The 27,113-nt window shown below is 43.6% G+C and overlaps 1 protein-coding gene across 1 annotated transcript; it reads left to right on the top strand.

Annotated features, from left to right (window-relative positions):
* The first annotated feature begins 8,093 nt into the window (after window positions 1-8,093).
* Window positions 8,094-23,834, top strand: gmppb (GDP-mannose pyrophosphorylase B). Its single transcript, XM_071336899.1, has 9 exons — window positions 8,094-8,328; window positions 9,182-9,403; window positions 11,327-11,407; window positions 11,515-11,563; window positions 16,502-16,644; window positions 16,985-17,143; window positions 17,785-17,991; window positions 20,632-20,814; window positions 23,164-23,834. Exons 2-9 carry the CDS (start codon window positions 9,275-9,277, stop codon window positions 23,293-23,295), a joined length of 1,083 nt encoding a protein of 360 aa, XP_071193000.1. The 5' UTR covers window positions 8,094-8,328; window positions 9,182-9,274; the 3' UTR covers window positions 23,296-23,834.
* Window positions 23,835-27,113: the final 3,279 nt, after the last annotated feature.

The raw sequence follows: 27,113 nt of genomic DNA, 5'->3' as shown, positions 1-27,113 counted from the left end.
GAACACAGCCATGAATAAAGAATGGTACCAACACAGAGAGCAACTTCTCCCAACCATCCAGGAACAGTTTGGTGACGAACAATGCCTTTTCCAGCATGATGGAGCACCTTGCCATAAGGCAAATGTGATAACTAAGTGGCTCGGGGAACAAAAATCGATATTTTGGGTCCATGGCCAGGAAACACCCCAAACCTTAATCCCATTGAGAATTTGTGGTCAATCCTTAAGAGGCGGGTGGACAAACAAAAACCCACAAATTCTGACAAACTCCCAAGCAGTGATTATGTAAGAATGGGCTGCCATCAGTCAGGATGTGGCTCACAAGTTAATTGACAGCATGCCAGAGCAGATTGCAGAGGTCTTGAAAAAGAAGGGTCAATACTGCAAATATTGACTCTTTGCATCAACTTCATGTAATTGTCAATAAAAGCCTTTGACACTTATGAAATGCTTGTAATTATACTTCAGTATTCCATAGTAACATCTGACAAAAATATCTCAAGACACTGAAGCAGCAAACTTTGTGGAAATTAATATTTGTGTCATTCTCAAAACTTTTGGCCACGACTGTACATTAAAGAAACATATAGTCCACTTAACTAAAGTTACTTTGGATGTAATGAACAACTTTTTTTCAAACTACTTTGTGAAAAATTAAACCTCAATCTGAAAAGTCATAGACTACAAATTGCAGATCACTCTGGAGTCAGATGTTAACAGAATGTGTGGTTTAGCCAATTAAACACAAAGATTTTCCAAGTGAGAATCAGGCAGGTCTGATGCCGATCAAGAAAGGAAATGCTTGCCTACTTTACCCTTTATTTTATACATTTTTTTTGTAGTTACGGTAGTTAGCTACACCACTACAAGGTAAAAACGAATGAACTACTTAAAACACTACCGACTTGAATTTAGTTCGACTACCGCCAAGCTATGGCAAAATCTAATTAAATTACTAGTTGAACTACCTAGAGCTATTTCACTACTCCCCAACTAATTATATACGTGTATTCACTAGATGACTGACGGGACGCTGTTCTGAAGTCCCCCGTCCGACATTATGATACTCCATAAGGAACAGCATCCATAGGAATGAATGGGAATCTACAGTGTTTCAATGTAATGTTTCAAGGACAAAAATACATTTTATGTATTTATTTGTTGTAGTGAGGACTGCAACATAAGAACTCTATTAAAATAATTTAAAACGTTATTTTAAATGTTTATTGAGAAATGATTGGTGTCTGTTCAGTTCATACAATACTATGTATTGATCTAAAAAAATATATATGTTTTTACATTGTCTATAATAGTCATTTAAAAAGTATATTTATTTTCCAAAACCTGTCGCTTTCGAAATGTAAAGCTGGAGAACTTAATACATTTTCCCATTTATATCGTGTTCAATATTACTGACCAATTTAAGATCAATCGGATGTAAAGTTACTCTCCCAAGAAGCCAGTAAAAAGACATGGCAATAGTGTCCAGATCAATGAAATACTCTTGGTACAATTAACCCAGGAAGTGGTTCACTAGTGAGACTGTAAAAAATCACTAGGTTCACTGGTGGCCTTTTGTATACCCGCCAAACAAGGCCTGAAAACTACCCCCCCCCCAAAAAAATGTTTTGCAGCAAGAGAGGAGTTGCCACATTTATCCAATAAACCCTTTTTCCATAACGATATCATGTAAATTATTGACATAATTACCGGCCCAGGCCGATAGTGGTCAACAGGCGACGGGCCCAGGCCGATAGTGGTCAACAGGTGACGGGCCCAGGCCGATAGTGGTCAACAGGCGACGGGCCCAGGCCGATAGTGGTCAACAGGTGACGGGCCCAGGCCGATAGTGGTCAACAGGCGACGGGCCCAGGCCGATAGTGGTCAACAGGCGACGGGCCCAGGCCGATAGTGGTCAACAGGTGACGGGCCCAGGCCGATAGTGGTCAACAGGTGACGGGCCCAGGCCGATAGTGGTCAACAGGTGACGGGCCCAGGCCGATAGTGGTCAACAGGCGACGGGCCCAGGCCGATAGTGGTCAACAGGCGACGGGCCCAGGCCGATAGTGGTCAACAGGCGACGGGCCCAGGCCGATAGTGGTCAACAGGCGACGGGCCCAGGCCGATAGTGGTCAACAGGCGACGGGCCCAGGCCGATAGTGGTCAACAGGCGACGGGCCCAGGCCGATAGTGGTCAACAGGCGACGGGCCCAGGCCGATAGTGGTCAACAGGCGACGGGCCCAGGCCGATAGTGGTCAACAGGCGACGGGCCCAGGCCGATAGTGGTCAACAGGCGACGGGCCCAGGCCGATAGTGGTCAACAGGCGACGGGCCCAGGCCGATAGTGGTCAACAGGCGACGGGCCCAGGCCGATAGTGGTCAACAGGCGACGGGCCCAGGCCGATAGTGGTCAACAGGCGACGGGCCCAGGCCGATAGTGGTCAACAGGCGACGGGCCCAGGCCGATAGTGGTCAACAGGCGACGGGCCCAGGCCGATAGTGGTCAACAGGCGACGGGCCCAGGCCGATAGTGGTCAACAGGCGATGGGCCCAGGCCGATAGTGGTCAACAGGCGACGGGCCCAGGCCGATAGTGGTCAACAGGTGACGGGCCCAGGCCGATAGTGGTCAACAGGCGACGGGCCCAGGCCGATAGTGGTCAACAGGCGACGGGCCCAGGCCGATAGTGGTCAACAGGCGACGGGCCCAGGCCGATAGTGGTCAACAGGCGACGGGCCCAGGCCGATAGTGGTCAACAGGCGACGGGCCCAGGCCGATAGTGGTCAACAGGCGACGGGCCCAGGCCGATAGTGGTCAAATTCCTGAGGTTCAAGGACAAGGTAAGGGTTCTGGAAAGAGCCAAGAACTTGTTGAGGAAGATCAACGTTCCTCTCGAGGACAATCCTGAAGAGGAAAGAACTTATCCCAGCCATGAAAGCTGCCAGAGTACATGGGGACATTGCTTACATCTGCTATGACAGGCTCATTGCCCACCCTCCCTCCCAAAAGACTGGAAGGGATGAGAGAGCCAAGCCTGTGGGTTCGTAGCTTCAACCCCGCAGAACACACACACACCAATTGAATAATGGACTGCTGAATGTATGTATTTTTTTGTATCTTGCTTTGTTTGCTCTCCATCTAGTAATCTCTCCTCCAGGCTTCTTCTTTGGACTTTATATGGCTGTTGGCAACCAACTTTAAGGTTCATTACTACAACCAACTGGACTGGAGAGTGGACCTCCGTTCATCTTTCAATCACCCAAGTGGGTATAAGCTCCTAAAAACCATTGAAGAGATGGGAGAGGCGTGACTTGCAAGCGCATCAAGCGTCACAAATAGAACAAAGTTCTATTTTAGCGCCTGTCCACGCAGACGCACGCATACAAGCAGTGTAGGTGCAATGATTGAATAATATGTGCGTACATTTATTTTGCAACGCGCACGCGAGCGGTGTGGTCAGCATGTAAGAAGCCAACCTTACTGAAGCATAAACTGAGTGAACAAAACATTAAGAACATCTTCCTAATATTGAGTCGCAGCCCCCCTTTTGCCCAAAGGACAGCCTCAATATTGACTCCAATGCTTCCCACAGTTGTGTCAAGTTGGCTGGATGTCCTTTGGGTGGTGGACCATTCTTGATACACACAGGAAACTATTGAGTGTGAAAAACCCAGCGGTGTTGCAGTTCTTGACGCAAACCTGGTACCTACTACCATACCCCGTTCAAAGGCACTTCATTATTTTGTCTTGCCCGTTCAACCTCTGAATGGCACCACATACGCAAAAAAATCATAAAAATCATTATTTAGCCTGTCTTCTCCCCTTCATATACACTGATTGAAGTGGATTTAACTTGTGAGGGATCATAAGAGCAGGTGTTCATAATGTTTTGTAGAGTCTGAATGACACTGGTTGGCCTATCCCTCTGCGCTGGCACAGATCAACTACTCACAGGGATCCATCCTCTACTTTCTTCACCGTCTCAGCATACGACACATTCTGTACTACTCTTGACCCTGGCCAACCTGCCTCTCTCACACCTGACACCTCTGATCCCCCCCCCCAGCAACATAGGCACCCCTACAGTTGACACGGATAACTTTTTCCACCGAAACGACACATCCCTTTGTCCCATGCCCTCCTGCACTCTTCCCACATCTTGGAATCTCCCTCCTACACACTGCTGTGACATGACCACAAACGTGGCACCTGAAACCCTGCAGTGGGTTCGGCACAAAAGCTCTAAAAGTAACTCATATATCCTAACATGACTGTCGGGTATCATCAGCTGTCTACTACAGCTGTCTACTACCTTAGATACGGATAACGTGATTGGCAGACGTGATCAGCAGAGCTAGAGCTAGCCTGTCCAGCTAGCAAACATAAAAGTATTTTGAAAAAAATTGACTGCCAAAAAATGGAAATGTGTTCAAAATAAATAAATACACACTATGTAAAACCCAGCTCCTCCCTCGACAGAGATCGATCATCTCGAAAACAAAACCAGATTGCTTACTACGGCCCATCACCTAGTTCAAAACATCTGGCAACTTGGAAATCATGATTTTACCTTGTTTTTCCATAAGTCAGTGGGCGCGTTCAAGCTGATCACTTCCCCCTGTATATATAGCCTCGTTATTATTTTTATTGTGTTACTTTTTAAACTTTAGTTTAAGTAAATGTTTTCTTAACTTATTTTTCTTAACTGCATTGTTGGTTAAGGGCTTGTAAAGTAAGCATTTCACGGTAACTGTTGTATTCGGCATATGTGAATTTTTTTATTTGATTTGATTTCAAATTGTTTTGCTTTATGAGGATAAAAATTGAAGACTGCATGAATTTTACAAGTCGACTGCAAGTTTCTGCAGTTGCTCTTCACCAACTTCATCCTGAACCCATCGCCTGGATTGTGGGCGGTTCTATTGTCAACCAATCATTAGGGTGTTTTTGTTTGACCCACGCAAACGTGACCAAAGAAATGACTGAAACCGGAACAGACTTTGTATTCATGTTAGCAAGCAGTGGATATACAAACGAATGGGAAATTTGAGGCTCTCTTTCACTAATTGATTGTGCAAACCACACATATGATTTCAGTTTGTGAGGATGTGATATGGTGGTTGGAAACCATGTTAATTTCAACATTATAAATAAAAACTTGCATAAACACTGCCATGTTGATCTGATCCTTGATGTTGGAAAACCACATTAGTGTCCGGCTGTCGCAGATGCACCTCCCCTAACTACACCTCTTAAGGATTAGCCCCTTTATTTCAATTTTCACCTAAAATGACCCAAATCTAACTGCCTGTAGCAAGGATATGCATATTCTTGGCACCATTTGAAAGGAAACACTTTGACATTTGTGGAAATATGAAAGGAATGTAGTAGAATATAACAGAATAGATCTGGTAAAAGATAATACAAAGAAAAAAACAACCGTGCTTTTGTATTTTTTTTGTACCATCATCTTTGAAATGCAAGAGAAAGGCCATAATGTATTATTCCAGCCCATGTGCAATTTAGATTTTGGCCACTAGATGGCATCAGTGTATGTGCAACGTTTTAGACTGATCCAATGACCCATTGCATTTATGTTCAAAATTTTGTATCAAGACTGCCCAAATGTGCCTAATTTGTTTATTAATAACTTTTCATGTTCAAAATTGTGCACTCTCCTCAAACAATAGCATGGTATTCTTTCACTGTAATAGCTACTGTAAATTGGACAGAAAGCTACTGTAAATCTTTCTGCCAATATCAGATATGTCTATGTCCTGGGAAATGTTCTTGTTACTTACAACCTCATGCTAATCGCATTAGCCTACATTAGCTCAACCGTCCTGTGGAAGGGACACCAATCCCGGAGAAGTGTTCAGCCTTATGCCACGTTCAAAGCAACTGGGAAGTCGGAACTCTCTGACTTCCAACTTCAGTGCGTTCAAGACACCTGGGAACTAACTCCGACGGGGGGGAAATTGTTTTGAAGTCATCCAACTTGGAATTCCAAGTCAGAAACTCTTTGCATCTTTCTAGACCCCCCTGACTTTCCGATCGCTGTTTTCTTGAAAGCACCATTGAGAGAAATAGTAATGACGGTTTTTCGTAGGCACCAACGCCGCCGTGGTTCGTTGGACAAAGCCTATGTGGAAATGAAAGGCGTTTTTGGATAAACGCCGATATTAAGGTCTGTGGTAAACACTGGCTTAGGAGATCTCTTATATTTTATGTTCTATGAGATAATCTTCATCAGCTAAAGTCACTTTTTGTGAATTTTGAAGAATGAATGTTATGAAATAATTTATTCATAAATTATTCATAAAGGTCATGTTAACTGACTGATATTATCTCATAGAACAAAACGTATAAGATCACCTGAGCCTGTGTTAACCTCATAGCTTATCCCAAAACCCTATTCTTTCATCATAAATGTTTGCCATATGAATGGCTGAACGAACTAGAGGTAACTCATTCCCCGGGTTTTAGGACTACAAGCTGGGGAGCTCTATTACCACCAAAGATAATAACCATAAAACCAAACAGGGAAATGGTTCCAATCATTTGTCCACCATTCATTTTTCCCCATAGGGGGTTTCAGAAACACTTAAAATAAGGGCTGTGTTTTGTATAGACGTTTTGATAACCGTATAAATCTCTCGAGGACAAGATGACTTATCAATATATTCATGTGTATTTACCCCCCAAAAATGAAATGCTAATGTGGCTATTATAAAGAAATGCAAATGGTATGACGCTCTGGATGAGACTGCCGAATCGAGGCAAAGGTAAGAATCTGTGGATTAACTATCTAATGTAAACTACATTTAGTAACGAATAAGTTGGGATACATTTCTTAAATTGACAATTCTGTAAACTGTCTTAAGTTTCACATTTACACAATACCTGTTAGCAAAGGTGTCAGCTAGAGATGATGTGCAGGAGTTTGCAGGGATTTGTAGTCTCGCATGATGTCTACTTTGATATTAATTAGCATTTTCGAATCTGAGCGTAAATAGAGCCATATATATATATAAGACCTTGTCCGAGAGAAATGTATACGGTTATCAAAACGTCACGCCAGAGTAAGCCTACACAAAACACAGACCTTATTTTAAGGGTTTCTAAAATCTATACTAACAAGTTACACGTCTCTCCACCCTATGAATGAGAGTTGTTGTCCACAAAGCAGCATGGTGGGCTGTCTAGCTCCCGACAAATCCTTTCGTTGGATTGGTGGATAGCTGACTCGCCTTGTTAAATAAAGTACATCTCATTATTGTAAATATTTTTTGAATATTCGATGAGTGTTGTTGACGCCAGCCGCCTGTATTCAATGGAGAAGGATGCTACACTACAAACCTCATGACATGCATATGCATATACATCTCAAGACAACTCCGATATAAATAGTTTTTTCTCAAAGTTGCCAGGATGTTAAGTGTCCTAAATATATATCAGTACACTCGTAACAACTTAAGCATGAAACTTCTATTCGATCAAATAAACCTCACGTAGCAAGTAAGACATTCATTTTTTTGTTGACCAAATTCGACACTCATTGACCTCCACACAAAACAATCCTTGCTCGGTGGACGAAACAATGCAACCTGCTGGAGGAATAGTTGGGTGTCTCTCTTCCTCTTCCGCTCTGTCAACACTCACAACGCGCCCATTATGACACCTCAGACAGTTGAGCACCTATCGTGTTGTGCCATTTTGGGGTTCCCAATCACTGTCGTTTACTCACATATTGTGGGAAATGTTACGTTTTCCAGATTTTCGATGATAGTTTTCATGTCCATTCAATATATTTACAATATTGTAAGACACAAATATATATAAATAAATAAAGTGCCATTTTGACAGCACTTCCTAGCCACGTTGTTTTTCTCTGATTGGTCAAGAAACAAATAATAGAAGGGGCGCGGCCAAAAAAGGATTTGAGACGTTCTATTATCGGCTATGGTTACCAATAAAACGCCAAATAAAACGCATGTTTAGAGATCCTGATAATACTATGCACTCGTATAGTCTTAAATAAATTCATATTATATCCACAATTATGTTTTTTGAGCCCCAATGGCAAATGTGAAGGACATATTTTATTCCAACGTCCCTCTACGTCATGAGTTGTAGTCGAAAGGCATTGTGGTCTAGATCCGCCCACTCGTACAGATTTTGAAGTGTTTCTTGTCTTGTCATTCAAGGATTTAAAACCCGTTTTACATGTTGTTTAGTGGTTACGTGTCATATAGATACATGGTCAGTCCTAGGTGTTTCTTGACGCTTTGAAGAAATAAGTTGGCAAAGGATTTATTAACTTTTTGAGTGAGTTTTGTTTGTCTTTTTGTACTTTGTTGTTGATTTAGCTACCAGCTAGCTAGCCAACTAACGTTAACGATTGTTGGCTAGGGAGCTACTTACTGTACGTTAGCTAGGTAGATGTATGAAGTTTGATTAGCTAGAGATTTAGAGTTTATTTATAGTTTTCTTTCTTTTCAAAGAGATCGTTTGAATTGCCTGAACTCTCCATCAAAAAATGTTTAATGGTTATTTAATTTGCTGGTTTCATATTTCATTCATTTAGCTATCTTCGATAGTTAGCTAACCAAGACAGGACGCTAACTTAACTATCTAACTTAGGTAGTTAACTAAGTAAACTTCCTGTGAGTTGAAACCACTGTGATTGTTTACTCGTATCAGCTGAACATCTTTGTTGTTATCACGGTGTATTTGTCTAGACAGACAGTTAGTTAGCTGATCAGCTAACTTGCTACCAGGACTGAGGAAGGCAGAACTAACTCTTGTAAAGGTGCACGTAGTTAGCTGGCTGGGGTGTATTCAGGAACAATACATGGTTTCGAGTATGTTGTAAGGTTATTTACATTGTACCATCAAGGGCAATCGCTTACTAGGGGAGTGAATGAGGGTGACCGCCCATGACACTGTCAACACTTGCTCAACTAGACTGTTATAAATATAACAACTGTTAAGGGATAAACCAAAAAATTACACATTTTCAGCCGTGGTTTAGTCATTACATTTCAATCTAAACAGCGATTTGTTTCTGAACACACTTATTTACAGTTACACCTCTGAATCCAGTGTTGCATGTGTATGACTGTTCTAGTACAGTAATGGATGATTCACTCATGTCACATGTTTTGATTATTGTATCTAGGCACCACTATAACCTCAATCTCCCAGGACTTGATGCTCGCTGCCATCCTGATCTCTTTAACCCATTGATGACCCCATCTCGTACTGGGCCAAGATGAAAGCTCTGATCCTAGTTGGTGGCTATGGGACTAGACTAAGACCTTTAACCCTCAGTGTCCCTAAACCACTGGTGGAGTTTGCTAACAAACCCATCCTTCTGCATCAAGTTGAAGCCCTGGTCAAGGTTAGTGACTCTTACAACCTGTCATTGTGAATATTCATTCACAATTATACATCATTGATCACATGTATAGTGACTGTACCTACCTACTCCAGTACAGTGTAAATGGCTGTATCTACAGTTGAAGTCAGAAGTTTACATACACTTAGGTCATTAAAAAAAAAAATCAACCACTCCACAAACTGTATTTGGCAAGTCGGTTAGGACATCTACTTTGTGCATGACACAAGTAATTTTTCCAACAAGTTTTTGCAGACAGATTATTTTACTTATAATTCACTATCACAATTCCAGTGGGTCAGAAGTTTACATACACTAAGTTGACTGTGCCTTTAAACAGCTTGGACAATTCCAGAAAATTATGTAATGGCTTTAGAAGCTTCTGATAAACTAATTGACATCATTTGAGTCAATTGGAGGTGTACCTGTGGATGTATTTCAAGGCCTACCTTCAAACTCAGTGCGTCTTTGCTTGACATGATGGGAAAATCAAAAGAAATCAGCCAAGACCTCAGAAAAACAATTGTAGACCTCCACTAGTCTAGTTCATCCTTGGGAGCAATTTCCAAACGCCTGAAGGTACCACGTTCATCTGTACAAACAATAGTACGCAAGTATAAACACCATGGGACCACGCAGCCGTCATACCAATCAGGAAGGAGATGCGTTCTGTATCCTAGAGATGAACGTACTTTGGTGCGAAAAGTGCAAATTAATCCCAGAACAACAGCAAAGGACCTTGTGAAGATGCTGGAGGAAACAGGTACAAAAGTATCTATATCCACAGTAAAACTAGTCTTATATCGACATAACCTGAAAGGCCACTCAGCAAGGAAGAAGCCGCTGCTCCAAAACCTCCATAAAACAGCCAGACTACAGTTTACAACTGCACATGGGGACAAAGATTGTACTTTTTGGTGAAATGTCCTCTGGTCTGATGAAACAAAAATAGAACTGTTTGGCCTTAATGACCATCGTTATGTTTGGAGGAAAAAGGGGGAGGCTTGCAAGCCGAAGAACCCCATCCCAACCGTGAAGCACGGGGGTGGCAGCATCATGTTGTGGGGGTGCTTTACTGCAGGAGGGACTGGTGCACTTCACAAAATAGATGGCATTATGAGGAAGGGAAATTATGTGGATATATTGAAGCAACATCTCAAGACATCAGTCAGAAAGTTAAAGCTTGGTCGCAAATGGTCTTCCAAATGAACAATGACCCCAAGCATACTTCCAAAGTTGTGGCAAAATGGCTTGAGGACAACAAAGTCAAGGTATTGGAGTGGCCATCATAAAGCCCTGACCTCAATCCTATAGTAAAACATTTGTGGGCAGAACTGAAGAAGCGTGTGCGAGCAAGGAGGCCTACAAACCTGACTCAGTTACACCAGCTCTGTCAAGAGGAATGGGCCAAAATTTACCCAACTTATTGTGGGAAGCTTGTGGAAGGCGACCCGAAACATTTGACGCAAGTTAAACAATGTAAAGGCAATGCTTCCAAATACTAATTGAGTGTATGTAAACTTCTGACCCACTGAGAATGTGATGAATGAAATAAAAGCTGAAATACATCATTCTCTCCACTATTATTCTGACATTTAACATTCTTAAAATAGTGGTGATCCTAACTGACCTAAGACGGGGACTTTTTACTAGGATTAAATGTCAGGAATTGTGCAAAACTGAGTTTAAATGTATTTGGCTAAGGTGTATGTAAACTTCCGACTTCAACTGTATCTACTCCAGTACAGTGTAAATGGCCGTACCTACCTACTAGAGTACAGTGTAAAAGGCCCTACCTACCTACTCCAGTACAGTGTACACAGAGTAGGCCTTCTTATTCCTTACTGTACCCTCAGCATAATAAAACGTTTTTGTATCCAGGAAAGTGAAGTGTATGTTGTTTATTCTGTGTCTGACTGTCGACAGGCTGGAGTTAACCATGTGATCCTGGCTGTCAGTTACATGTCCGATCTGTTGGAGCGAGAGATGAGGGTTCAGGAAGAGAGGGTAAGGCTTTTTCCTATTGTCAATGTATGCATTGTTTTGTATTTTAGCTTTTTTTGTCTAAACAAATTACTAAGCACTTGACACATGTACTGTTTTCTGTTTTACAGCTTGGTATTAGAATCTCCCTGTCACATGAGAAGGAACCGCTTGGAACAGGTACGACCTGCTGATCAACTGGGGTGTATACAGTCATTAATCTGCTCCTACAAGTTAGGGAGAAATCTCACCAGACCATTTGTCGGTGTGCATAGTACAGGGCCGTTCGCTTGCTGTCGGCGCGGTATCTTATTTTAACTTCATATGGCTGCAATCCCGGTAACGGGATCGATATGACAACAGCCAGTGAAAGTGCAGGGCGCCAAATTCAAACAACAGAAATCTCATAATTAAAATTCCTCAAACATACATGTGCAAACATGTCTTATACCATTTTAAAGGTAATCTTGTTGTTAATCCCACCAAACTGTCCGATTTCAAATAGGCTTTTCAGCAAAAGCACCACAAACGATTATGTTAGGTCACCACCAACTCAAAGAGAAATTCTGCCATTTTTCCAGCCAAAGAGGGGAGCCACAAATAGCACAAATAGAGATAAAATTAATCACTAACCTTTGATGATCTTCATCAGATGACTCTCATAGGACTTCATGTTACACAATACATGCATGTTTTGTTTGATAAAGTTCATATTTATAACATAAAAATCTTAGTTTACATTGGAGCGTTACATTCACTAGTTCCAAAAACATCCAGTGATAGTGCATAGCCACATCGTTTCAACAGAAATACTCATCATAAATGTAGATGATAATACAAGTTATACACATGGAATTATAGATATACCTCTCCTTAATGCAACCGCTGTGTCAGATTTATTTTTTTTAATTGCGGAAAAAGCAAACCATGCAATAATCTGAGACAGCTCAGAACAATAGTAAAATTAGCCGCCATGTTGGAGTCAACAGAAACCAGAAAATACATGATAAATGTTTCCTTTGATGAAATTCATCAGAATGCAGTCCTAGGAATCCCAGGTCCACAATAAATGCTTGATTGGTTCGATAATGTCCGTTATTTATGTCCAATTAGCTACTTTGGTTAGCGCGTTTGGTAAACAATTCCAAAGTCACAAAGCACGCGCTTTGTCACAGTTAAGAACAAATTCTTATTTACAATGAAGGCATGAATGAAGGTGTTTCCTACTCGATGAGTGGCTTACTTGGATCAATGTGAGAAAGTTACAAGTTACTTTGTTCTGTGTGTGTGGCACATTTTGGCAGTGATGATAATTTTAGCTGAACCTGATGCTGAAACCAAGTGAAGCAGGATTACCACTATAACGTGACGAAATGTCCAAAAGTTCCTTAAGTCAGTAGAAACATGTCAAACGATGTATTGAATCAATCTTAAGAATGTTGTTAACATACATCTTGAATAACGTTCCAACCGGAGAATTACATTGACTTCAGTTGAGCGATGGAACGGAGCTGCCTCCCACGTGAATGCGTGTGGTCAAAGCGTGGTCACCTCATGGCAGTGGTTACTCATTCCTGTCTCATTCGGCCCCCCTTCACAGCAGAGTCATCAGACAAAGTTCGATTGACTGTTGACATCTAGTGGAAGCCGTAGGAAGTGAAAACTCATCCATATCTTGCTGTAATTTCAATGAGAGCTTGGTTGAAAAACTACCAGCCCCCAGAAAAATTCCAAACAGGAAGTGGAACTTCTCAGGTTTTTGCCTGCCATATGAGTTCTGTTATACTCACAGACATAATTCAAACAGTTTTAGAAACTTCAGAGTGTTTTCTATCCAATACTAATAATAATATGCATATATTAGCAACTATGACTGAGGAGCAGGCCGTTTACTCTGGGCACCTCTGTGCACCTTTCATCCAAGCTACTCAATACCCAACATTCAGCTCTGTTCAACTCCTCCCATCTTTCTCAGAACACCATCCATATTGGATTTCTGTTTGCCATATATTTTTAAACTGTTCTGTTATCTTTCACAAGTTCTGAACCTTTCTATTCTCATAATTTCTACAGATTATAAATTAAAAATAAACATTTTTTGCTAAAATAATTATTATATTATTTATCAATTGATTTGATTTTTCAGATCACCCAGTAGTGCTATCTGGAGAGTTATCTCCAGGTAAATGTTGCAATTCTGAGCTCCCGAGGGGCGCAGCGGTCTAAGGCACTGCATCTCAGTGCAAGAGGCGTCACTACAGTCCCTGGTTCGAATCCAGGCTGTATCACATCCGGCCGTGATTGGGAGTCCCATAGGGCGGCGCGCAATTGGCCCAGCGTCGTCCGTGTTTGGCCGGGCTAGGCCGTCATTGTAAATAAGAATTTGTTCTTAACTGATTTGCCTAGTTAAATAAAATAACAATTCTTTAGCCATTGCTGTTTGTTGCAATTTGTGACCGAAAACAAGCGACATATGGACAGTACCAAAACAGATGATCTAATGACTGTCTCTTCGCAGCAAAATCTGCAGAGCTGGGAATGTTGTATCCCCCATATATATAACATTCTATTGATTGCAAGGATTTTGTATAATAATTCAAATTTGAATCTGGCATCACCAGCTCACAAACCGTGTGCCATGGAATCGGTACGTCAAATATCTTCCCAACTATTTTGCAATCCTGTCAATTTTTTTTTTTTGTGCTTAAATTAAACTGGTATACTTTTTTATTTATCACCATTTTCTTTAACCAATTATGGTTTTTAATGCAGGGCAGACAGACAAGTTCCTTACGTTTTCCCCACTTCCACTTGCTGCAATTAGTTGGAGGTAATTTTGGGTAGAGCAAAAGTTTCCCTATATTTGTGTTAGCTGCATGTGTGACAACTCCACCAGTCCTATTTATGATATCATTTGCCAAGATTATACTTTTTTTAATTTTTTAAATAAAAATTCAAAAAATGATTTAAAAAAAAATCTATTAATATATTTGAGTTTAACCACAATATTTGTTCTGTTTTTTTTCTGGTGGGTAAAATTGAAATTGCAACCAACTTTTTATGGTTTGTTTTAAAAAATAATGCTGTTTGGGAGGTTATTTCCTTTTCAGCTAGAATTTTTGCTTCATAACACTGAAGTGTAAGTGTTTAAAAAAAAATTTTTTTATGGATCTTTATATTTACCACTTGGGTCCTGTTTCAGTAATAATGAAATCGGACCTTCTTGTTGAGTATCTGATAATCTACCGTTTTATATAGGAGTGGTTAAAACATTCTAATAATGGTCCTCTGAGTATATCAAAAAAAGTTTGGTATACTTCCACTGGTATGCCATCCAGCCCTGGAGCTTGGTATACCTCCACTGGTATGCCATCCAGCCCTGGAGCTTGGTATACCTCCACTGGTATGCCATCCAGCCCTGGAGCTTGGTATACCTCCACTGGTATGCCATCTAGCCCTGGAGCTTGGTATACCTCCACTGGTATGCCATCCAGCCCTGGAGCTTGGTATACCTCCACTGGTATGCCATCCAGCCCTGGAGTTTGGTATACCTCCACTGGTATGCCATCCAGCCCTGGAGATTTCCCAGCCTTAAAGGCTTTAATTGCATCAAGAAGTTCCTCCTCTGTAATTTGGCCTTCACATGAGTCTTTCTGTGCAGCTGTTAATTTAACATTATTAATAGCAAAAAAATCCATACAATTAGCTTTGGTTAGTGGAGATGGAGACTGAAGCAAACATAAACTTAAAGTACTTTGCTTTCTCTTTCAAAATATTATTTGGTAACTTACTTTTGCTAGTGATTAAACACCTTGTGCTGGGGACAATAAAAGGCCACTCTAAAATGTGCAGTTGTGTCACACAACACAATGCCACAGATGTCTCAAGTTTTGAGGGAGCGTTCAATTGGCATGCTGACTGCAGGAATGTCCACCAGAGCTGTTGCCAGAGAATTCAATGTTAATTTCTCTACCGAAGTTGTTTTTAGAGAATTTGGCAGTATGTCCAACTGGCCTCACAACCTCAGACCACGTCACGTGTATGGCGTCGTGTGGGTGAGTGGTTTGTTGATGTCAATGTTGTGAACAGAGTGCCCCATGTTGGCGGTGGGGTTTTGGTATGGGCAGGCATAAGCTACGGACAATGTCGTGCCATTCATTCGTTGCCGTCACATCATGTTTCAGCATGATAATGCACGGCCCCATGTCCCAGTTCTTCCATGGCCTGTATACTCACCAGCCATGACACCCACTGAGCATGTTTGGGATGCTCTAGATTGACGTGTACGACAGCGTGTTCCAGTTCCCGCCAATATCCAGCAACTTCACACAGCCATTGAAGAGGAGTGGGACAACATTACACAGGCTGCAATCAACAGCCTGATCAACTCTATGTGAAGGAGATATGTCGCGCTGCATGAGGCAAATGGTGGTCACACCAGATACTGACTGGTTTTCTGATCCACGCCCCTACCTTGTTGTTAAGGTATCTGTGACCAACAGATGCATATCTGTATTCCCAGTCATGTGACATCCATAGATTAGGGCCTAAAGAATTTATTTAAATTGACTGATTTCGTTATATGAACTAACTCGGTCAAATCTTAAATTGTTCCATGTTGCGTTATTTAAAAAAAAAAAAAATGTATATTATATAATCAGTTTGCAGTTGGTTTACAAATTATGGTCGGCACTCTGTTCAGAGATGCTAAGTACTATCGGGCCAGCAGACGTTCGACAGTCTTACCGGTGAATAGGGACTGACTGCAATGGTCTGGTTGGTGGTCACATGTTCAGGACATCAGGACTCATGAACTACAACATAATGTGAGGACATTCTGAGGCTACAGTATGAATGTTCTACCATGTATCCTATGGTGTATGGCCGTCATCGTAAATAAGAATTTGTTCTTAACTCACTTGACTAGTTAAATAAATATGGCCATTTTCAGCCCAGCAGCAATAGATCCTTTTCATTGGCATAAAAATCAAGTTGATTGAATAGAATTGAACTGTTCACCTCCAGTTTTTGTATGTCCTTTTATCCTGACGGATATTTAACAAAGTTAAATAGAATTGTTAACCCAGAGTGTGTGTTCTCCTTGTCCCGCCCCCCCAGCCGGTCCTCTTGCTCTGGCCAGAGAGCTGCTAACGGACAACGACGAGCCATTCTTCGTCCTCAACAGTGACGTAATCTGTGACTTCCCCTTCGAGGACATGTTAAAGTTCCACAAGCACCACGGCAGAGAGGGAACCATTGTGGTAAGTGAAACTGTTCATGTTGGCCCTGTAGCTCTCGACCATCCTAGATACTCCTGTAGATCTGAGAGGATTGGCTGGGTGTAAGTCATATGGTGTAAAATTACCAGTCTATCGGACGGCAAGGTGGAAATACTACCACATTGCTTATAAACCTATCAGGAGTGATTAAAGGCAAGGGAGCCTTGCTGTTAGAGCAGGCCAATCAACACTGTCAAACTGTTTCAGGGGATCAGCTTGTACAAGACAAGACCTCTGAGTTGTTATTGGTGATGCAAGGTGATTGGTAGACCACAATGTAGTCCGTTTTCAAACCAGCGCTGGTGACTGTGTCTGTTCCTAGGTGACGAAGGTAGAGGAGCCGTCGAAGTATGGCGTGGTGATGTACGAGGTAGAGAGCGGACGTATCCACCGATTCGTGGAGAAGCCCCAGGTGTTCGTCTCCAACAAGATCAACGCAGGGATGTATGTCTTTAGCCCAACCATGCTCAAGAGGATCGAGGTTAGTGCAGATGTGAAACCTCTTTTAATTTATCACATTTAATATGATGTTTCGACACAGCTAGTAAAGAAAAAACGTTTTTAGAATCTATTTTGTAACCTTCAGCCGATGTTCTGAAAATGTGTCCGCTCACTGTACTGTAAGTCACGTTGGATAAAATGGTGTGCTAAAGTGGATTGTGGCATGTACACTGTGTGTACAAGACATTAGAAACGCCTCGATTCGTTGCGGCATGGGACTCTGCAAGGTGTCGAAAGCGTTCCACAGAGATGCTGGCCCATGTTGACTCCAATGCTTCCCCACAGATGTGTCAAGTTAGCTGGATATCCTTTGGGTGGTGGACCATTCTTGATACACACAGGAAACTGTTTAGCGTTAAAAACCCAGCAGCGTTGCAGTTCTTGACACAAACCGGTGCGCCCTGGCACCTACTACCATACCCCGTTCAAAGGCACTTTAAATCTTTTGTTTTGCCCATTCACCCTCGGAATGGCACACATACACAATCCATGTCTCAAGGCTTAAAAATCCTTCTTTGAAACCAGTAAGGGACCATAACTTTCATCTGGTCAGTCTATGTCATGGAAAGAGCAGGTGTTCATGTTATTTTTTTACACTCTGTGTATATTGTATTCTTCCAGCTCAGACCCACCTCTATTGAGAAAGAGATCTTCCCGTTCATGGCTGAGGAGAACCATCTCTACGCAATGGAGCTACAAGGGTTCTGGATGGACATTGGTCAGCCTAAGGACTTCCTGACAGGGATGTGTATGTACCTGCAGTCTGTACGACAACACACACCTGACACACTGAAGACTGGGCCTGGGTTCCTGGGTAACGTACTGGTGGTGAGTCAACCAGTCTGACACCGGATCATATATCTCCGTTCAACAAGACAGGCAGATCTGACAAAAACATTGTACTAGTATGATGGTTGTTCCTCCATTTAGCTGCCCTCTGGTTGGCTTGGTGGTGGCTCCTCCATTTAGCTGCCGTCTGGTTGGCTTGGTGGTGGTGGTTCCTCCATTTAGCTGCCCTCTGGTTGGCTTGGTGGTGGTGGCTCCTCCATTTAGCTGCCGTCTGGTTGGCTTGGTGGTGGCTCCTCCATTTAGCTGCCGTCTGGTTGGCTTGGTGGTGGCTCCTCCATTTAGCTGCCCTCTGGTTGGCTTGGTGGTGGTGGCTCCTCCATTTAGCTGCCCTCTGGTTGGCTTGGTGGTGGTGGTGGTTCCTCCATTTAGCTGTCCTCTGGTTGGCTTGGTGGTGGTGGTGGTTCCTCCATTTAGCTGCCCTCTGGTTGGCTTGGTGGTTGTTCCTCCTCCATTTAGCTGCCCTCTGGTTGGCTTGGTGGTGGCGGCTCCTCCATTTAGCTGCCCTCTGGTTGGCTTGGTGGTGGTGGTTCCTCCATTTAGCTGCCCTCTGGTTGGCTTGGTGGTGGTGGTTCCTCCATTTAGCTGCCCTCTGGTTGGCTTGGTGGTGGCTCCTCCATTTAGCTGCCCTCTGGTTGGCTTGGTGGTGGTGGCTCCTCCATTTAGCTGCCCTCTGGTTGGCTTGGTGGTGGTGGTTCCTCCATTTAGCTGCCCTCTGGTTGGCTTGGTGGTGGTGGTTCCTCCATTTAGCTGCCCTCTGGTTGGCTTGGTGGTGGTGGTTCCTCCATTTAGCTGCCCTCTGGTTGGCTTGGTGGTGGTGGCTCCTCCATTTAGCTGCCCTCTGGTTGGCTTGGTGGTGGTGGCTCCTCCATTTAGCTGCCCTCTGGTTGGCTTGGTGGTGGTGGTTCCTCCATTTAGCTGTCCTCTGGTTGGCTTGGTGGTGGTTCCTCCATTTAGCTGCCCTCTGGTTGGCTTGGTGGTTGTTCCTCCTCCATTTAGCTGCCCTCTGGTTGGCTTGGTGGTGGCGGCTCCTCCATTTAGCTGCCCTCTGGTTGGCTTGGTGGTGGTGGTTCCTCCATTTAGCTGCCCTCTGGTTGGCTTGGTGGTGGTGGTGGTTCCTCCATTTAGCTGTCCTCTGGTTGGCTTGGTGGTGGTGGTGGCTCCTCCATTTAGCTGCCCTCTGGTTGGCTTGGTGGTGGTGGCTCTTCCATTTAGCTGCCCTCTGGTTGGCTTGGTGGTGGTGGTTCCTCCATTTAGCTGCCCTCTGGTTGGCTTGGTGGTGGTGGTGGTTCCTCCATTTAGCTGTCCTCTGGTTGGCTTGGTGGTGGTGGTGGCTCCTCCATTTAGCTGCCCTCTGGTTGGCTTGGTGGTGGTGGCTCTTCCATTTAGCTGCCCTCTGGTTGGCTTGGTGGTGGTGGCTCTTCCATTTAGCTGCCCTCTGGTTGGCTTGGTGGTGGTGGTTCCTCCATTTAGCTGCCCTCTGGTTGGCTTGGTGGTGGTGGTTCCTCCATTTAGCTGCCCTCTGGTTGGCTTGGTGGTGGTGGTGGTGGCTCCTCCATTTAGCTGCCCTCTGGTTGGCTTGGTGGTGGTGGCTCTTCCATTTAGCTGCCCTCTGGTTGGCTTGGTGGTGGTGGCTCCTCCATTTAGCTGCCCTCTGGTTGGCTTGGTGGTGGTGGCTCTTCCATTTAGCTGCCCTCTGGTTGGCTTGGTGGTGGTGGTGGTGGCTCCTCCATTTAGCTGCCCTCTGGTTGGCTTGGTGGTGGTGGCTCTTCCATTTAGCTGCCCTCTGGTTGGCTTGGTGGTGGTGGCTCCTCCATTTAGCTGCCCTCTGGTTGGCTTGGTGGTGGTGGTGGTGGCTCCTCCATTTAGCTGCCCTCTGGTTGGCTTGGTGGTGGTGGCTCCTCCATTTAGCTGCCCTCTGGTTGGCTTGGTGGTGGCGGCTCCTCCATTTAGCTGCCCTCTGGTTGGCTTGGTGGTGGCGGCTCCTCCATTTAGCTGCCCTCTGGTTGGCTTGGTGGTGGCGGCTCCTCCATTTAGCTGCCCTCTGGTTGGCTTGGTGGTGGCGGCTCCTCCATTTAGCTGCCCTCTGGTTGGCTTGGTGGTGGCGGCTCCTCCATTTAGCTGCCCTCTGGTTGGCTTGGTGGTGGTGGTTCCTCCATTTTGCTGACACCATTCAGATCTTGAAGGCCTAGTGTTTGTGTCTGGACTAAGCCACAAAATATAGACATTCACCGGTGTAGGATTTTAGTCCATTCCATCAATTACTGTATAAATAAGTTACACATGTGGTATGTCCCTGCAGTTACAGACACATCCCACCAGAGGGAGCCTCGTCAGATCAGATATAACCAGGCTCATTGTTGTCGGTGTGCTGATCTAGGATCAGTTTACCCTTTAGATCCATAATGAATACGATTTTATATGGACAGAATGGACCTGATCCAAGATCAGCTTTATGAATACATGCCATATTCTAACCTAAATATATGTACAGAATGGACCTGATCCAAGATCAGCTTTATGAATACATGCCATATTCTAACCTGTCATTGCTCTGTGTTCTGGTCCAGGATCCTACTGCCCACCTATTCTAACCTGTCATTGCTCTGTGTTCTGGTCCAGGATCCTACAGCCCAGATAGGGGAGAATTGCACCATCGGGCCCAACGTGACCATCGGGGCGGGGGTGGTGCTGGAGGACGGGGTCAGGATAAAAAGGTGTACGATACTGAAGGGGTCAAGGGTCAGATCACACTCTTGGCTCGAGTCCTGCATCGTAGGGTGGAGCTCCTCCGTAGGACAGTGGGTGAGTAGAGGGGAGACACACACACACACACACACACACACACAGTGGGTGATTAGACCCTGTTGAATATAGTTATATCTGTATAGTAATACCACAGAGATATTATTTGAGGAGGAGTAGAGGACTGTATACTCAACTAGTCTAAAAAAAAAGGCCTGTTTTATTGCTTCTTTAATCAGGACAACAGTTTTCAGCTGTGCTAACATAATTGCAAAAGGGTTTTCTAATGATCAACTAGCCTTTTAAAATGATAAACTTGGATTAGCTAACACAACGTGCCATTGGAACACAGGAGTGATGGTTGCTGATAATGGACATCTGTACGCCTATTTAGATATTCCATAAAAAATCTGTCTTTTCCAGCTACAATATTAATTTACAACAATGTCAAATCAAATTGTATTTGTCACATACACATGGTTAGCAGATGTTAATGCGAGTGTAGCGAAATGCTTGTGCTTCTAGTTCCGACAATGCAGTAATAACCAACGAGTAATCTAACCTAACAATTCCACAACTACTACCTTATACACACACACACAAGTGTAAAGGGATAAAGAATATGTACATAAAGATATATGAATGAGTGATGGTACAGAACGGCATAGGCAAGATGCAGTAGATGGTATTGTCACGAACCGGCTCAGAGCCCGTAACAAAAGGGAGACCACGTGGAGATAAGGAGTGACAAAATATATTTATTAAATAACGAAACTAGGTATAATATACAATGGTGTGTGTAATCAGTAATCAGTAGTGTAAGTGAATGTTTTGCATGCATGAATGTGATAATGCAGGGTGTTGAAAGATGCTAAAACAAACAACCAAAAAGCACCATGAAACATAACCGAATCTATCAAGGTGTCTGCATGGAGAGAGTCTCCCCATGAATGGGGAAGTGGTGCATTTATCCTATGGCACTGGGCCCAGGTGTTTCCCATGTAGCTGACGACCCTCCCAACTCCGCCCACCGGCATCCTAATAAGGAAACAAGAACAAAGAGAGAATACGGCAGACAGAGTGGGAGGGTCGTCACAGTATAGAGTACAGTATATACATATGAGATGAGTAATGTAGGGTATGTAAACATTATATTAAGTGGCATTGTTTAAAGTGGCTAGTGATACATTTTTACATACATTTCCATCAATTCCCATTATTAAAGTGGCTGGAGTTGAGTCAGTATGTTGGCAGCGGCCACTAAATGTTAGTGGTGGCTGTTTAACAGTCTGATGGCCTTGAGATAGAAGCTGTTTTTCAGTCTCGGTCCCTGCTTTGATGCACCTGTACTGACCTCGCCTTCTGGATGATAGCGGGGTGAACAGGCAGTGGCTCGGGTGGTTGTTGTCCTTGATGATCTTTATGGCCTTCCTGTGACATCGGGTGGTGTAGGTGTCCTGGAGGGCAGGTAGTTTGCCCCCGGTGATGCGTTGTGCAGACCTCACTACCCTCTGTGGAGAGCCTTACGGTTGTGAGTGGAGCAGTTGCCGTACCAGGCGGTGATACAGCCCGACAGGATTCTCTCGATGTCTACACTGTATTTCTGATCAATTTGATGTTATTTTAATAGACAAAAATATGAGCTTTTCTATCAAAAACAAGGACATTTCTAAGTGACCCCAAACTTTTGAACGGTAGTGTATATTAATAGAATAGCTGTGATATGGAACGTGTTATTTTGTGGGGGTGGTGGAGGACCACCGTCAATTGCTATATTAACATGACTCGACTGATGGGAACACATACCCTGTCTGAGTAATATGGAGGTGTGACATCACAAATACTTGGTGTGCTTGTTGATTCGGTTGGTCCTGTACACAGGATATGACACAACGGAATTGTCCCAAAAGGCTGCAGACTACCAAGTCATACTTCAATACACTTCACATAAACACAGTACGGCTGCGTTTTACACAGGCAGCCCAATTCTGATCTTTTGACCAATTGTTTGCATAAGAGCTGAATGTGGGCGGGCCTGTATAAACGCAGCCTGTGTGACCGCGGGGTCTGTTTGATCTAGAAGAAAATATCCAGGGGAAATTGAAAATATTTGTTGGGTTTCTCCCTGTCGTGATCATATCTATGTCTGTCCCTGACTGTGTTCTCTTTTCCCTCACTGAAAAGTATTTCACATAATCTCCAGTGTGTGACCGAGGTCTGTGAGCAATGCTTAGTCCCAAACGCCAAGCCAAAATCATCAAACGCACATCAGCTCAAACATTTTGAAAATAACGTTTTTGAATAAATGTCTGTATTTCACATGTATACAGTATGTGTCCTAGGGCTTTTATCTAACTGTCTCACCTCTCTCTCTCTCTCTCTCTCTCTCTCTCTCTGTCTCTCTCTCAGGTGCGTATGGAGAATGTGACAGTCCTCGGGGAGGATGTTATTGTGAACGATGAGCTCTACCTCAACGGTGCCAACGTGCTTCCACACAAGTCCATCACCGACTCCGTGCCTGAACCACGCATCATCATGTAGTTCTAGAACGAATGAAGGCAGAAACAGACTAGTACCCAGGCTAGAGTCTGGGTAGTGGGGGCTTACATTTTAAACCAAGGACAACTAGCTAGCTACGTTCTGGTCTAGAATCAATTCCTAGCTCCTCCACCCTAGACTCTCTTAAATAGATCTGAATCAATTCCTAGCTCCTCCACCCTAGACTCTCTTAAATAGATCTGAATCAATTCCTAGCTCCTCCACCCTAGACTCTCTTCAATAGATCTGAATCAATTCCTAGCTCCTCCACCCTAGACTCTCTTAAATAGATCTGAATCAATTCCTAGCTCCTCCACCCTAGACTCTCTTCAATAGATCTGAATCAATTCCTAGCTGCTCCACCCTAGACTCTCTTAAATAGATCTGAAAGTTGGTTAGTTGAGGTACATGCAGTATGATAGTAGCATCACCTTGCCTTCTGGTGGGTTAGGGGGTGTTTTTAAACACGTCTCTTTTGCAAAATACATTTTTGTGTTTCAATGAGACAAACCTGTATAAATAAAGGATACATTTCTGCCATATTGCTGACCCCGATTCAATCCTCTTATATGTATGTATATGATTCTAGTCTGGTCTGGCTGGTTAGGGGTGATTCTGGTCTGGGTGGTTAGGGGTGATTCTGGTCCGGCTGGTTAGGGGTGATTCTGGTCTGGTTGGTTAGGGGTGATTCTGGTCTGGGTTGGGTTGATTCTGGTCCGGTTGGTTAGGGGTGATTCTGGTCCGGTTGGTTAGGGGTGATTCTGGTCTGGGTTGGGTTGATTCTGGTCCGGTTGGTTAGGGGTGATTCTGGTCCGGTTGGTTAGGGGTGATTCTGGTCTGGGTTGGGTTGATTCTGGTCCGGTTGGTTAGGGGTGATTCTGGTCTGGCTGGTTAGGGGGTGATTCTGGTCTGGCTGGTTAGGGGTGATTCTGGTCTGGCTGGTTAGGGGTGATTCTGGTGGTTGGTTAGGGGTGATTCTGGTCCGGTTGGTTAGGGGTGATTCTGGTCTGGGTTGGGTTGATTCTGGTCCGGTTGGTTAGGGGTGATTCTGGTCTGGCTGGTTAGGGGTGATTCTGGTCTGGCTGGTTATTCTGGTCCGGTTGGTTAGGGGTGATTCTGGTCTGGGTTGGGTTGATTCTGGTCCGGTTGGTTAGGGGTGATTCTGGTCTGGCTGGTTAGGGGGTGATTCTGGTCTGGCTGGTTAGGGGGTGATTCTGGTCTGGCTGTTTTAGGGGTGATTCTGGTCTGGTTGGTTAGGGGTGATTCTGGTCTGGCTGTTTTAGGGGTTGATTCTGGTCTGGCTGTTTTAGGGGTTGATTCTGGTCTGGCTGGTTAGCGGTTGATTCTGGTCTGGCTGGTTAGGGGTGATTCTGGTCTGGCTGTTTTAGGGGTGATTCTGGTCTGGCTGTTTTAGGGGTTGATTCTGGTCTGGCTGGGTTGGGTTGAGTCTGGTCTGGCTGTTTTAGGGGAGATTCTGGTCTGGCTGTTTTAGGGGTGATTCTGGTCTGGTTGGTTAGGGGTGATTCTGGTCTGGCTGTTTTAGGGGTTGATTCTGGTCTGGCTGTTTTAGGGGTTGATTCTGGTCTGGCTGGGTTGGGTTGAGTCTGGTCTGGCTGTTTTAGGGGTGATTCTGGTCTGGCTGTTTTAGGGGTGATTCTGGTCTGGCTGTTTTAGGGGTGATTCTGGTCTGGCTGTTTTAGGGGTGATTCTGGTCTGGCTGGTTAGCGGTTGATTCTGGTCTGGCTGGTTAGCGGTTGATTCTGGTCTGGCTGGTTAGCGGTTGATTCTGCTCTGGCTGGTTAGCGGTTGATTCTGGTCTGGTTGGTTAGGGGTGATTCTGGTCTGGTTGGTTAGGGGGTGATTCTGGTCTGGTTGGTTAGGGGGTGATTCTGGTCTGGTTGGTTAGGGGGTGATTCTGGTCTGGCTGGTTAGCGGTTGATTCTGGTCTGGCTGGTCTGGGTTGATTCTGGTCTGGGTTGATTCTGGTCTGGGTTGGGTTGATTCTGGGTTGGCTACCTGCCAGTATGGTGGTAGAAATGGACAGACAGTCAGCGTCTGAAATGGCACCCTATAACCTACACAATGGCCTACTTCTGACCAGGGCCTTAAGGGCCCTATTCCCTATTTAGTACACTACATTTGACTGGGGGCTCTGGTTGACAGTAGTGCACTAAATAAGGAATATGATGCCATTTGGGATGTTCATGCTCAGATGCCAACCTCTTCTTCTGCTGCCAGTCTACTGGCTCGACTGTTGATTTGATTAGGACCGTCATTGGTCAATAGAATATATATATATATATATATATGTTTGTTTTGATCTTAAGGATTCTGGTTAAGCCGATCGTTTAGACCCAACAGTGTCTGTGAACTATCCCCCTTTTGTGAGCCGTTCCATTTAATTTCATAATCAAAGGATACTCTTTGAAAGTCCCTTATCGTATCCGGTCTCCTGCTTTGTTTCTGACACGTTGAGAAGGAGAGAGGAAAGGATGTGAGGAATCAAGGAAGTACTTTTGAGATTCATTCAAAGCCTAAACATATTATTGCTTGTCTTTTTAAGAGGAATTGTTTTGTCAGTGACTGATCCGATTGTATTTTCCCCCAAGACCACTAGAGTACTGAGATATATAGAGTTAAACGTCCAGATTGTAAAATATACTTCTTTCTCTACTAAAGGTGAGCGGTAGGTTTGAATATTTCCGTTTAACTTTCCCCAAATTTGCCGGTTTTCTTGAAATCCTTGTTTGGAATATTCCTGGAATTACAAGGGAATAACCAGGAAATCCAGACAGGATTTTGAAATGCCAGGGAATTTTGCAAAAGTTACTGGGATTTTGCGACTAGTTTGATGGAAAGATTGTTCTTCAATGTATCCCATGTCTAACCGATTGTGATGTGTCAATCACCATGGAAACTATCAGTGGACCTGTCAATCAATCAAACAGTAACTACTGATGATGTCACTGATGTCCAAATGAAGTGGACTCCTTTTTAATAAAGTAGTTTTATCATATTAATATAATTAATTAATTGAACTACTTTGGTTTTTTTCTTCCCTAATTTTTCTATCATATAATTGTCTAATGTATGTAATATTGTTTGAGATTTATTGATGAACAATATCAATAAACGTGAGAAGCGTTTCTCAATCACATCTCTACCTTACCTACTTTACGGCTGTCCTATCTCTGGATAGTATTCTGTATGAATGTGTCATTTAATGGGACTTACGACAGCAATCAATAACTGAAATTGATTCTACAATTCTTCGACTACCATGAGAATACTTTTGGCCAGCTGAAGCAAGTCTGGCACATTTTGTTCCATGGAAAATGACTTTCTAGTTAACCCCAATGAAAATGAAATCATTTATTCAGAAAACACAAAGTGATGTCATTTGAAGGGAGTGTTGTTGTTTTTATAACCTCGCCTATAGGTGACAGTATTTGATAAACATTTACAAAGGTCGTTCCTGAAATGACAACCTATTTACTATGTCGTGCCCTTAATTTGACATGGGGACCCACAGGGCTCTGATGATAAACTGTACACTAAAGGATAAAGGTCCCATTTCAGTTCATGTTCTCTGAAGTATGTGTGATTTCAGTATTGACTGTAGATCTAGTAATTAAGAAAAAAATATATTGTTTTGTCCAAAACCCTAATTCTACTGAATATTGTGTCCTATGTCATACCAAATGTTTATATTCTGTTGGGTGTATAAGCGAAGTTGGCTCCGTCACACATCTGTTTTTAAAAACACGGTGGAAATGATTCATTATTCTTTACCACATTCCAGAGTAAGTATGGCTGACTGT

This window comes from Salvelinus alpinus, chromosome 12 (genome assembly GCF_045679555.1).
Source record: "Salvelinus alpinus chromosome 12, SLU_Salpinus.1, whole genome shotgun sequence".
NCBI classification, from domain to species: Eukaryota; Metazoa; Chordata; class Actinopteri; order Salmoniformes; family Salmonidae; genus Salvelinus; species Salvelinus alpinus.
This window is presented reverse-complemented; position numbering and strand designations above follow the sequence as displayed.